General features: G+C 29.5%; 3 protein-coding genes across 10 annotated transcripts in view; 1 reads left to right on the top strand and 2 right to left on the bottom strand.

Annotated features, from left to right (window-relative positions):
* Nucleotides 1-39: 39 nt before the first annotated feature.
* Nucleotides 40-6,332, bottom strand: LOC145190790 (TNF receptor-associated factor 3-like). 5 transcript variants are annotated; one of them, XM_080067705.2, is made up of 5 exons: nt 4,586-5,083; nt 2,070-2,180; nt 1,604-1,675; nt 1,424-1,510; nt 40-988 (listed from the first exon to the last, which is right to left on the bottom strand). In XM_080067705.2, the coding sequence occupies exons 2-5, from the start codon at nt 2,097-2,099 to the stop codon at nt 167-169; spliced, it is 1,011 nt and encodes a 336-aa protein (XP_079923831.2). In that variant the 5' UTR covers nt 2,100-2,180; nt 4,586-5,083; the 3' UTR covers nt 40-166. The 5 variants fall into 5 exon arrangements, with proteins under 5 accessions (XP_079923831.2, XP_079923830.2, XP_089946020.1 ...); XM_080067704.2 differs by having other exon boundaries at nt 2,070-2,183; XM_090089894.1 differs by lacking the exon at nt 4,586-5,083 and adding an exon at nt 2,882-2,896 and having other exon boundaries at nt 2,070-2,183.
* Nucleotides 6,333-10,446: 4,114 nt separating this feature from the next.
* Nucleotides 10,447-13,076, top strand: LOC149887035 (uncharacterized). Of its 3 annotated transcripts, none has more exons than XM_090089887.1 (9): nt 10,447-10,540; nt 10,652-10,724; nt 10,820-10,891; nt 10,996-11,052; nt 11,128-11,196; nt 11,763-11,807; nt 11,899-12,078; nt 12,393-12,455; nt 12,591-13,076. In XM_090089887.1, exons 2-9 carry the CDS (start codon nt 10,655-10,657, stop codon nt 13,013-13,015), a joined length of 981 nt encoding a protein of 326 aa, XP_089946013.1. In that variant the 5' UTR covers nt 10,447-10,540; nt 10,652-10,654; the 3' UTR covers nt 13,016-13,076. The 3 variants fall into 3 exon arrangements, with proteins under 3 accessions (XP_089946013.1, XP_089946014.1, XP_089946015.1); XM_090089888.1 differs by having other exon boundaries at nt 11,899-11,961; XM_090089889.1 differs by lacking the exon at nt 11,899-12,078.
* A 33-nt stretch (nt 13,077-13,109) lies between these two features.
* Nucleotides 13,110-14,062, bottom strand: part of LOC149887036 (cytochrome P450 2U1-like) — a 7,688-nt gene continuing 6,735 nt past the window's right edge. Inside the window, exon 2 of one of the 2 annotated variants that reach the window (XM_090089886.1) lies at nt 13,110-14,062. This exon is cut by the window's right edge and continues 208 nt beyond it. In XM_090089886.1, the coding sequence (XP_089946012.1) occupies nt 13,312-14,062 (751 nt within the window). In that variant the 3' untranslated portion in view covers nt 13,110-13,311. The other variant, XM_090089885.1, reaches the window with a different exon arrangement.

Genomic DNA, 14,062 nt, shown 5'->3' on the forward strand with positions numbered 1-14,062 from the left:
CCACGCACAAAATGCATGAAACATTAAATATGAGACATATGATATAAAGCATTTAATTCTTTGAAATGTTGGTTTTATACCTTTCTTGAGAAAAAAACGAAACATGAATATCACATCTCAGCGTTAGCGCGTCAAAAGGCTTATTAAAACCATTTATTTATCTAATTTAATTAGTACTGTTCGTTTTGCAGTGTACGCGTATTTTTATATAAACACAATCCTGCTTCACATAAGTATCTCTTTTGAGTTCTTCAACAGAGAAGAACTTGTTAAATCCTTTTCCCTCACTCATATTCACCGATGGCTGTTTGAATTGTTTGTCATCAGCAGATGGACACAAAGCGTATGAAATATTTTTAGTTTTATCTCCTGATTGATCTAAGAGCGAAAATGAGATTTTGTGTCTAAATGGCCAACTCAGAATGCTGTCATGATCTGTTGGTAGCAAATGAAAATATATAGATGCATATTGGCCTGTGTTACAGCCAAGTCCATTTAAAAAGAGTTGAGCTCGAATTTTGTACCCATATCGACTTGTATAAAACGGTTTGCTGTAAATTGAAAGATTTTGTTTTTTGATCGCATTTGTAATATGAACAGAAACCTCAGTTATTTTCCACAAGAGACACCCAGTAAAATTTATATCCTTATGTTCTAATAGTTCTTCTTGCAAAGTTATTGTTTGTATTTTTAATCGATTCATTTCATCCACAAGCTTACTGTTACTTGCTGATATATTGGACAATTGAACTTCAAAGTCTCTAGCAGAAGACTCAAGTTGTCTGTTGTTGTCATGGAGCTCTTTGATGGCAGTGTTTTGCTTGCAAATGTATTCCTGTAAAACTTTTAACTTGTTATCATGCTTCGCGATTACTTTGTTTTCTTTCTTGATATATTCGCTCTTAATTTCTTGGATTGATTTGTAAACATAGTCGAGATGTTTCTCGCTAGCGATGTCCATGTGCAAATCCACTTCAAATCTGTTGCCCTAAACAAAAGACATAACATGTCATTCTTGATTAAAACCTTAAAGATTAAAGACAACATCTTGCCAGTTGGAAAGAAACACTATTTATATGAAAAAATGTACGTGAAAGTAAAAAAGCTGTAATAACAGAGAAAGGTGTTCTAAACACTGATTTTGGCTCACCGATCTGCATGAATGAAAGGTGTAGTAAAATCAATTAGTTACATGAAACAAACCCTTACAAAAAAAAAAAAAACTTTAGTAATGCTGAAATTACTTCTACTTATAATAACATAGTGCCTTGCGGCCTTTTTAAGCAAATAATTCAATACCAATATATTTAAAAGACAGGTATCAATGTTTGTATTAAAACTTATTATTTTAGTTTATAATGACTGCAGGATCCAGCCATGCATAATGATAAATTTAATGAAATCAAAAATCACAATAATATACCGTAAACTTGCAACCAACTTTACTGAACTTGCAATATTTCAGCGTTTCCATTATATCTTCAGATTTCTCCATCATTTGTGACGTTTCCTTGTAAAAAACATGATAAATAAAATTAACGAAAAGTAGAAAAAATTTTAAAATTCTAATTGCACGGCTAGTATCAAGTTTTAGACAGCTAACCTCATCAACAGGAAGAATTTTTCTTGAGGATTGTCCCTCCGGTCCCGTTCTTGATTCTAACGGCATTTCAATCTACGAAATATCAATACAGTTGATTAAATAAATTTATAAAACAAAGTAAACAAATATTTTTTTATTCAGCAATAACATAAAATCTGGTGGAAAAATTGAAAACACCAGCTTAGATTTTTAATTCCCACTTATAGTTTTGGAAACGATTGGATGTTATTGAAACAGACGACTAAAATTATACATTTTGATTCCCCAACATCCTTTTTAAAGATAAATATCATTTTACATGTTCAAAAAAATCTACTAAGAAAAATATTTCTTTTAAAAATTCTTCATAAAACTAACACGTTATAACAGCGTTAAAAAAATTTAAACAAACGTTTTACTTAAAAAAAGAACGAGAACAAGTTAAAAACAACAACAAGATTTATTTATGGAAAAGTGCAAAACATACGTGACGTGTGTGTTCTTCGTCCTCCTGCATTAGATGGATATTTTTCTAATGACTTCTCTTTAAATATATGTGTATAAATATATATGATTTATTGATTGTTGGAAACAAATCCTGCTGAAATGGAACAAACATAAACATCTGTCACACTCTGTTAGGTTTATCTTAGATTAACCGTGCTATATGACACCTTAACATTAAAATCGTGAGAAAATCAGCGATGTGCACTTTTTTCTCAGTTGTGATTTTATAATAGAAAATTAAAAAATGCTCAAATTCTAAAATATTCACCTCACGTTTAAGTCACACGCATGCGCTTACATGTATAATAACCAGAATACTATCAAAAAAATTCTTCTATTAAGTTAAGAGGGAGGCTAACGGAATTTTTAAAATTACACTACAAGTTTTTATGCTGATCCTTTTTGCAACAACTTTAGCTAAAGAAGTATTATTTAAAATTCATGTAGTCTATACATATAACTTCACATTGTCTATATATATGTCCCCCCCCCTGCCGTTTGACAACTCATTTTATCAGGATATCTAGGTTTTTTAAAAATGTCAAAACATCGTAAAGTTTTATTTAATAACAAGAAAATTTTAGTTTTAAAACTACCTAAAAAAAAGAAAAATTTTCTCCAAAGAGTTTAAAAAAACCATCACTTTTCAATTATATATTTATCGAAGAAAAAAAGTTGAGTATTAAAAATATTAAAAAAATGCTTTTTCATTTCATTTTTGAAAAGACAAAGATTGATTATGCCACTGGAACTTTGCTCATTTTAATTTCGCCTATAATTATGGTAAATTACCTGTATCGAGTCTTTTCCTTATGTTCCTCAAACTATAATTTTTGCAAATAATTTTTGATGTTTTGCAATATTTTTCTTACTGGCAGCGAAAAACCCTGACAAAATAAAACCATTAATTAATTTGCAATAAACTTAATTGAGCATTTCACCGGAATCGTCGAATTGCAATTAAATCATTGGGAAACGGTATAATATTGTTACAAAGATAGAATTGAACATAAGGGTTTTAACAACAGAGGCATTACTTACTTCATGGTTTAACTAATATGTCTCCGGAAATGTAATAGCCAATTTATAATCATGTAATCAAAGCATCCGGATAATAATCTACTCTCAAAAGTGAAAAGAAATGACGTCAATAATAACGAATTATACTTTAAAAAACTTGGATAATTAAACTGGAACCACATTAAATAAAAATTGTTTCACTAAATATTTTTCGAAGCGAGACAATAGTAAGGCATTTGTATTTTAAACAAGACTAGAACTTCAAAAAAAGGGGCACGAAAAAATGAAAGAGGTATGTTGAAAAATACAAAACTGTTAAAGCAAAAACGTATTAGAATAAAGGAATCAAAAATAAAGAAAATAATTTAAAACTTTTTTTTACTTTCAGATATCAATTAAGTTCATCTCCAAAACGTTTTCTAGTTATTTAGATATTTTCTAGTTATTTAGATATTTTCTAGTTATTTAGAGATCTTTGTCGCAATATAACTAAAAAATAACTAAAGTCTAAAAACGACAATAAAGAAACAAAAATTGTTCAATGATGTAATTGCTCCTAAATCGTACGGATATTGCCTCCATGGTTACGTTACCGATATTGATTTTATATCCGCGGCATCAGTGACTGCAGTATAAAAGTGAGCCTATGAAAATGGGTTTTGGTGACGTCAAATCTATATTTAGTAATATTGTTAACTATATCACTAAATCTCTTCTTCGTTTGTAACTTGATGTTTTGTAATGTTTGATACTCTTTTTGTAATGATTGATCTTTTTCTTCTTTTAATCATTTGTTTTTGGCAATTTTCTTTTCTGCTTACTACACTTTTCAGTTTTATGAAAAGATTGTTTAAAGTAGTAAACCACCATGTTTTATGAATGAAACCGAATTTCAATGAACTTCACTCAAAATTTCCTTTGCCCAAACAGTTTTCTCAGCATTAATAAAAAAGGTTGTATATATATATATATATATATATATATATATATATACACAACCTTATATATATATATATATATATATATATATATATATATATATATATATATATATATATATATATATATATATATATATATATATATATATATATATATATATATTTAAAAAATGCTATCCAACGATATGCTCAAATAGGCAATTTACTCAAATAATCAACAATATCTATGTATTTAATACAATAAGTTGGAAATTTACCCTATAACTTTTTCAACATATTTAGATGAAGCTAATTTGTCTAAAAGATTCATATTATTTAATAATGTTAAGCGAAAAAAAATTTGCTTCTGATAATTTTTAAATATCCTCAAAGTTGTTCATCCAATGGATTTTTTAAAAATAGTTACATTTTTTTCGGTCTTTTTGATTGACGATAAATAACTTAACTATAAACTCATATTTCGTGATTAAAGTACATGAAGTAAGAAGCACTAAAGAATTATTATTTTTATGAAAAACAAAATAAAAGAACGCACCTTGAATAAAGATAGACGAATAAATTCAAGAATAAAATCGTTTAACCAGCATTTTCTTATCCTGATCAGCTTATCGTTAGTTTGTACTTCTTTGAAAAGTTTTTTATCTTTAATCGCAAACGGTTGCCTTTTCTAATTATTTCCTTCGCTTTGTGCTGTTCCAAATGCAACTAGCGATTAACACAACCTCATTTTGCTAATAAGATTTAAGCTTTTATTATATCCTGCTGGCTTTGCGCAATGCGATGAAATGAGAACAATATAGACGGCTCTAGTAAGAACTACCTTTCTAGTATGTGACACAGTGTGCAGAACATTATAAAAGTTTTTTCATTGATCAGAGCACCGGCAATAAGTTTTTTAGGGAGATTGTTTGGAATATATCCTTTTATTCAAATGCTTTAGTTTCAAAAATGCTCAGTAAAGAACCGTTATTTATCATCGATCTGCAAATTATGTATTTAATTTCAACTGTATTGTGTACTAATCTTTCTATAATCAATCCTAACACATCCTGATAAGCAGCCATTTTGACGCCAAAAGCTTTTATTTCTAGCAACTTAATATGAACAGAAACAAAATCTAAAAAAAAAAAGTTTAAGGTTGGAGCAAATTATTTCTCATTTTCGTTTAAAGTCAAAAAAGAAAAAAGTTCCTCTTTTTTTGTCGCTTCATCAGAGCAGATTTCCCATTGCAGTTTACAAATTTTTTTATTTTTTTTTAAATAAAAACTTTGTAACTGTTGGTTTTTAACAAGAAAAAGAAATATTAAATTTTTTATTATTATTCACGGCGTCTATAACTGAAAACAATACTCCGATTGTATGATAATACTTCGATGCATCGATTGATACAATAACCTAAAGTTAAAACTTCACTGCAGATGATTAAGCTGCTACCGAAGCAACCGTAGCCGCAACCGCTGCAATTTTTAATAGGTTTCGTCGTTTCTCATTAAAGAGAATTGACTGTTTATTAAAATAAAATATTCATCTAAATCAGAATGGATGTTCTAAAAAACCAAACTAAGCAATAAAGCAAACAATAGAACAGATAACAAAACAGATCGTGTGTAATTAAAAACTTTAATTTTTTAAAACTTAGAAAATGTTGTCCCATACTTAGCATCAAAGAGGATAACAAATCATCGGCTTAAAAAATATTTTCTATCTTCTGTATTAAGATACCGGCATTAGCTCAGCTGTTTGGTCTGTTTTACCGTCTTTAAATCCGCTAAAGCTCATGTGCGATAATTAATGTAACGTCAGTTAAAGGAATGAAAATAAATATTTTAATTAGCTATAAAAAGTCTTTATTTCCATTTGACGTGACGTTTGAGTAGACAGCTTGCATTTTTAGCCACAGTTTTATTTTATTTGAAAGTAAAATGATTCATGTAATATCGCACAATTGTAGTAATATCGCAAAACTCAAAATAATTTAATTGACCAAGTTGTAAGTTATAAGATATATATAAGTAGTAATGCTTTGAATTAACATTACCTTGACCAACAAGGTTCTTTACAAGATCTCTTGTCTTTTTAGAACTTACAAGTAATCAATTGAAGGTCGACGGATAAACAGTTTGTTGCTGTAAAAGTGATTGGCTGCCAGGTTCATCTACTTTATAACAGATGTTAAAAATGCGGTTATTTATTTGGTTTTAAACTAAACTAATTACCGCTTTTTACCGGTATATCGTTCTGTGGAACCGATAGATACCGCTTCGGCAAAGCTTTGATAATGGCTGTCAAATACTATGTTTTTTGATTGTTAAATAAAACACTGAGACGTCTTTGTTCTAACGCTTGTCAGCGTTTCTCCGATATATGTTTAGGAATTCTTTGTAACACATACTGTTTGCATTACAAACGAACTTAAAGTGATCGCTTTTAATCGCCGAATTAAATGTTGCCTACTTTAAAAAAATTATTGAGAAGGACTATTTGAGTCTTTTTCCTTCGCCATTCCCCCTCCCCTTTTTTTTTAAGAAAAATTTTTTTCCTAAGACATATTATGGCACTTTTGCCAGAAATGTTAGTCGGCTAATGTATACCGAAAATTTACGTACACTGAAAGCTTTTGGTCTCAAGAACGTAAAAACTATTTTCGTACTTTTTCCAAAATTTAATACCGATTGAAATCGCCACTAACCACTGTTTATTTTTGATAAGCTTCGATCAAACAGTTTATAGACACACGTTTTTTTGACACTAAGTAGGGCTTCACACAATTTTTTTAAAAAATCAAATCACGTGAAAATTAAAAAAATTCCAGTTAAGTTCTTGAGGCTCTAAGCCTTTGATATCATCTTCTTTCTCTCGTCTAATGCACTCCTACAGATGATTTCTGTCTCTCGTCAGTTCTCCCACGGAGTCTTTAATTAAAAATTGTTTGAATTAAGTTTAAAAAAAATAAAAATAAAGATAAAAAATAAATTCTTAAAGCAAAGAATTTTTTTTTTAAACAGAAGTCCAAGGTAAACAGATTGAGCGTCAGACAAAAAGCCAAATGTTTATTCTTCTCCTAAGTTACACTGGCATGTTTTTTGGAATGTTTTAAAATTGTGTTAAAATTTTCTTTAGTAGATGTTAAAGTCTAATCTTGTAAGCCTATGTAGAAAGTATTTTTCCACTTTTCTTACAATGAAAAATGTAAAAATCTGCCCATAAAAATAACAGCGCAGGAAAGCTATTTACAAAAACATAGCACAGGAAAACTACTTAATGAAAACCTTGAAGTAGTTTCCACAAATTGCTCGAAGCCTTTTTTTTTGTAAAATGGCATTCTTTAAATTTTACTAACATGAGATATTGCAAAACCACAATTGTCTTCTTACTTTGACAAAGAAGAACTTTTATTTAAAACTTATATTTAAGTAAAAAAAATTTTGTTTCGATTTTATATACTAAAATATGACTTCATTTTTATCAAAAATCTTCATGAGTTAATTACTATTTCTAATACAGGTTAATTTAAGAAGCCATCAACTCATCTCTGTGTGTATCTTAAATCTATCTTGAATCAAATGTAAAAAAAGAAAAAGCCAAATTTACTTATGTATCGAATAAGTATGATCCTTTCTCAAAACAACCAACTCCTGAAATCTACATTTTTTACATTATCTACTACGTCACCTGTTTAGTCGGAGATAAACACAAAGAATCCAGTCAATGATAGTCATTATAACGAGGAGTTAATTAAGCTAAAACAAGCTATTTTTTTCAAGGACACCTATGCCCAGCTTGTATTGACATAAAAATGAGTATTCCAGTACCCTGTTTTTTGTGCAAAAGATACAGAAGAGACAGGAAACAGCACTGGTTGAAAAAAGACTGGACTGAGCAAGAAAGAAGGAAACTTGGTGATAAACGTTCTTTAAGCTCGTATTATTTTGATGGGATATTAAAATAAAATTTTTGGGATTTATTGATGAAAGTTTTGTAAACGCTGGCTGTGGTATCCGAGTTCAAGGAATTATTTAAAATTGTCAAATATTGTCGGTTAATTTAATCAAAGCCTTGGTTTACTTTTGTTAAACAAGTAAAACTAAAAAATCGTTGATTCAAAATAAAAAAAGCGGGTTTCCCTGATGGGGGTACTAAATTATCACTCAAAAATGCATGCTTTAAAAACAAATCACTTTTCATCTTACCTCTAAAATCTAAATTTAAAAAAAAATACTGATAACGCGTTGAAAAGAACGACATTAAAAGCTATATTTGTTTTTTATAACTTGGATTATAATTAAAAAGGTAGCCGCAAGACAAAAAGATTATCTAAAAAATGTCTTTTATTTACATCAATATTTTGATAAAACTATATATTCTTAAAGAAAAACTCAATTGTTTAATCGACCAATATAAATGATAATGCGATGAAAATATTATAAACAAAGAAATAAAAACTTCAAACCTCCTATTTTGTTAATTCTTTAATGTACCACCAATCAAACAATACTTTTGAGCCACCTTTAAACAATACATTTAAAGGATATAAGAGTTTGCTCTTTGTCTGAGCTGGCTTGCTCTTGTTCTTTTTGTTCTTGTTCTTCTTCTTGTTCTTGTTCTTGTTCTTGTTTTTCTTCTTGTTTTTCTTCTTGTTCTTCTTCTGAGGTGCTTTGTTCTTCTTTCGTTTTAAAAGATAATTTAACTATCTAGATCTTAATTGAAACTGGGTAACATATTTTTTTGCGTCATTAATTCTTTTAACATTAAAACTTCGAAAGTAGGAAACAAAAGTATTTGTAAGAAAACTGTTCGAAGAATGAGCTTTAATGAGTTTTGTTTAACAATTTAAATGATTTTTTTTTTATTGAGGACTTTAATTTGATAATTTACTGGTTCCGTGTCGAAAGTATTTTCATCTTTTCAAGCGAACAATCAGAGACCTATTTTTTTGTATGTATGTATGTATGCATGTATGTATGTATGTATGTATGTATGTATGTATGTATGTATGTATGTATGTATGTATGTATGTATGTATGTATGTATGTATGTATGTATGTATGTATGTATGTATGTATGTATGTATGTATGTATGTATGTATGTATGTATGTATGTATGTATGTATGTATGTATGTATGTATGTATGTATGTATGTATGTATGTATGTATGTATGTATGTATGTATGTATGTATGTATGTATGTATGTATGTATGTATGTATGTATGTATGTATGTATGTATGTATGTATGTATGTATGTATGTATGTATGTATGTATGTATGTATGTATGTATGTATGTATGTATGTATGTATGTATGTATGTATGTATGTATGTATGTATGTATGTATGTATGTATGTATGTATGTATGTATGTATGTATGTATGTATGTATGTATGTATGTATGTATGTATGTATGTATGTATGTATTATGTATGTGAGAGCCGTAGCCAGAGAGGGGTAGAATGGGGATTGTTTTGACTTAGTTCAGTTGTGTTTGCTTGGAAACCTTACAGAGGTTTTTTTTTTAATCACTCTTTTGATAGAGTTGATATTTTGTTTTTTAACCAACAAGTTATAAAGGTTGAATAACAGTCCAGTGTTATTCAATCTTTATCTCTTGATGGGAATCGATTTAATAAGATTGTGTCCGGTGTTATTCAATACCAATACAAATTTACTTCTCACCTTACTACGGCCAATAACCCTGGAGAAAATAACTTCTGATGAAAACCAGAAGTATGTAATACCGGCAAAGACCATGGGAGACTCCATATCAATCACATGCTCTTGCAAATGTGGGAAGATTTGGTAAAAATTTTTTAACAACTTTAAAAAAAGTTTCGAAACGCTTTAGTGCTTATGTTTTTAAAAAAAAAAAAAACATTTTTATGATCACTAACCAAAATTTTTATCGCTATTACATCAAATTTAATGAAGCTTCTATTTAGTACTTCAAAAATGTTTCAATAAAATTATCTTCTTTCTGTTGACCTATGGGTTGTTATCTTCTTTCTTTGTGTTATTTTTCTGTATATTTATTTTCTCTAGTGATGATTAAAAATATTAAATATCTTAACTATTTTATGTTTTCATATTTACTTAAGTTTTTGTTCTGCACAAAGGAAGATAAAGAAATTCTTTGTTAAAAATTGAAATAAAAGAAAATAACTGAGTATCATATAAATTCTAAAGAAAAACCGTAGTCTTATGATTAAAACACAGAAATAAATTTAAATTTGATGGTAGTCGACTTAATAAAAAAAATTATTCAATCGTTAAAATTCTTCAGATATAAAATTACAATGAAACTCAGCTCTTTTCGGCGTTAGTGGTACAAAAGTGTGTTTTGAAACGAAAATATGCTGAAAGTCACAATAACAAACTTTAAAACTAATGTTTACGCTACAGGGTGCTTATTTGGACGCAGAAACCGGCTAAAGTTTGTGAAAATTTAAGAAAAACTCAGAACTCCAAAAACGGCAGTGGGAAAAATTTTTTTAAAGTAATAATTGAGTTATATTTTTATTTTTAAATAATCCAAAAAATCAGATAAAAACTTCATAGGTTGAATATTTGGTACTTTAGGTCTAATGTTTTTTTATTGTTGCTTCAGATCATGGATTTTCGCTTGTTGCTTGCAGTATTGACAATTTTGCAACAAGGCCACTGTTTGCTTGATTTGAGCGGTAAGAAAAGATTTTTCAACTACCTATATGCATTAATTAGATAAATAACACAAATATGTTTTAAAAATCAACGAGTAAAGATAATAACTCTTTAGAAAAAGCCCAACCAAGCAAGGCAGAAAGGACAGCTGCAGAAGCCATTAACAAATTACTTCAGGAAAAGATGGGTATATGTTCAGTGTTTTTTAACTAAAGTAAATTTTTGAAAGCTTGACGAGTTAAAAGGAACTTTTAACAGTTAATAATTAACAGTTGATATTTTTTCAAACAGCATCAAAGTTTAAAGAAGCTGCGAACGAAGTTAAAGGTGCTCTCGTAAAGCATTTAGGTAAACAACTTTCAAACCATTATATGGAGTACATTCATCGTGATAGGAAAGTGTTGTAATTTTTTTTTTTCATAGGAGACAGTTTGAAGAGTGCACATAAAAAGATGGTGCAGAAAAAGAAAAAGAAGACCATTAAGAAAATAAGTAAGTAAAGTTAAAAAAGGGAATTCTTCGTTCATTATTTACTGAAGTCTTTTCATTTGTTATATGCTGTACAAACTGGTTGAGGTAGTAGTATCTTGACTTAACCACTCATCAAAATCTTCTTCGATTGCGTTAAAAACAACTACTGCTTGTTAATACGTCGTCCTCAAAAGGATCCTATGGACGATGACGTATACAAAAAAATAAAAGGTTGAACACACTTTTAATAGTTCCAAATTCATTTTTACAATAGTTTTGCGGAAAAAAGTTTCTCTGCGAAACCGAAGAAAATTTTCGCTTTTTTCTCTTTGCTTTTTTCTCTCTGCTCTTTCATCATCGTTTTTTTCTTCATCTTTTTCTCAGCCAAACATATAACTATCTGAGGTCCTCTTCTTTTACGGTTCACAGAATAAGAACTGGAATTAAGACAGAAAATAGAAAAAGCGATTTAAAATATAAAATTCATTTCCTTTTCTATTCTTCTTTTTAATTATCTCTTTTTGACGATCTTATTTATCAGCAAGAACATGGTATGTTGTTAAAAAAAAGTCAATCTTTTTTTGCAGTTAAAAAAGAATGGAAAAATAACAAAGTTGCTAAAGTAGATAAAGGTAATTTTTTTTTAAAAGAATTTTTGTGTGAAATTTCGTGTTTATATTCACAAACAGCGATATGCATTTTTGAGTTTTTTATCTTTGATAGTTGCACTGCCACCTCGTAATACACCACAACGCGATACACCGCTAGATTCAAAACTCGACACAGGTATACAAACACATGCTCTCTATTCGCCTTGTCATTTGGAATGCAGATCAAAATTTTTGTCACACCCCGTTAAATGCCGTAAATGCAAAGCTCATATTGAATCCAAATCTAAATTAGGTGCTTAACCTATGTTAAAAAATAAAACGTCATTTTATTTTTTCCTCTTTTTTTTTTTTAAAGTTGCTTTAAAATATATTTTTTATACGCGCATATTTTTTTTTTTGAAGTAAAAAAAACCTAAATTTTGCCCGGTTTATTAAAAAACAACGCACTTAATTTACACATATATTTACTCATATTTGTTTATTTCAAACACAACGAAAAGCTTTTCACAGAAGCAATACAAACTCCTATAAAACAAAATATATATTGTACGGGGCGGCGGTAACCATTCGGTGTCACTGAACTTACAAGAACAACTAATGTTTCAGGAGCAGCTATCCATCAAAACACAGGTCCGCGAAATAGAAAAAATCTGTCTGGAACGAAACAAGGTGTTTATTGATAACCATCTTTACGTAATTTATGTCATATAAAATGTGTATATCTTCTATCTACTATATTTATTTTATGTTATGCATTTTGATCAAGGAAATTTAAAAAATAAAGTTGATTAATTCTCATTTTAGCACCTTCTTCTGAAGGAATCCACAATAGCGCACCTGCTCCAATCAACTATGCATTAAATACAGGATCTCCTATTGTTAACCAAAATCAACAACAATCACCGCAGATATCATCCTTACCAATGCAAAACTTTCAATATCAGCATCCAGCACAGGTACAATTGCAACAACCAGGAAATCAAATGGGTCCTGCTGGAATAGCGCCAATGGCCCCAGGAGTACCTTGCAACCAAATGTCTTCTCCGTGTACTGGAAATGATTGTATGACATCGAACCCATGTGCGGATGTGTTTTCTCATTTAGGTGTTTCAACAGCTTGCCCTCCATCATGCATGACAGATTGCTATGGTTACTGTCCAACAGCTTGTTGCCGTCATAAGAAGAAGACCAACATTCCCAAACTCGTTGAAAACGAGAAACAAGAATAAAGTGTATAACTTTTCGGTAGCGAAAAATTTTTTGAGAATATGAAAAAAGAAGAAAAAAGGCTAGGTTTTAGTCATCAATTAAAATATATTTATATATATATATATACATATATATTGAAAAGTATTTCTAATTTAAATATTCTACTGAAGCTGAATAGAAACTTCGATCTAGCTTTGAAAAGTAAAATTTTAGTAAAAAATTAATATAAAGAAAATTCGCTAACTTTTCTTGCATAACTTAAGAGAATGACAAACTTCAGAATCTCAGCTTAAAACTTGTTAGAAAAAATTTTCTTTTAAAAACATTTTTCTTCTAATTTTCTTTTCCGTAAACTTACTAAAACATTAAAAGGGAATGGTGTCAGTGTAATTCCTATGTCACCTTGTAGTTTCGGAAGTTTTTCTCCACTCGGCAATTCAAAGTGAAAGTCTTTTATTAATCGAGAACATATGATAAACATTTGCATTCTTGCAAAAGACTCACCGATGCATACTCTTGGACCAGCTGAAAAAGGGAAATAACCAAATGGTTTTGTTGTTGAAATTTTACCGTTGTCATCCAGCCAACGCTTAGGATTAAATTCAAAAGGGTTTTCCCAATATTTTTCATTGTGATGAACGCCCCATAAGTTGGTTATCACAATCGTGTCTTTTGGAATACCGAATCCTTTAATGTTTACTTTTCTCATTGCTTTGTGTGATAAATTAAGCGGAACGACTGAAGACAGCCTTAAAGTTTCAAGTATTGCTGCTTGCAGCAAAGGCATAGAGGTGCGATCACTAAACGTGGGATATCGATCACCAGCAACTTGTTTAATTTCGTTATAAATAATGTCTTGAAAATGGGGCCAATGCAAAAGATAAACAAAAAACCAAGTTATAGTTGCAGCTGTAGTTTCAGACCCAGCCATAAACAATTCAACTAAAATCATTCTGCACTGTTCATCAATCATGATTACTTTTGGGTTTTCTTGTTTCCAAAATTTCAAAAGAAGTCCTGAAATACTTTCAGTTTCGTTTTCAAGCTTTTGTAACTGAGAATTAACC

The sequence above is a fragment of the Hydra viridissima genome, unplaced genomic scaffold (assembly GCF_058129835.1).
Source record: "Hydra viridissima isolate aposymbiotic clone 2 unplaced genomic scaffold, HvirCarnegie_v1 scaffold_6, whole genome shotgun sequence".
In the NCBI taxonomy this organism is placed as follows: Eukaryota; Metazoa; Cnidaria; class Hydrozoa; order Anthoathecata; family Hydridae; genus Hydra; species Hydra viridissima.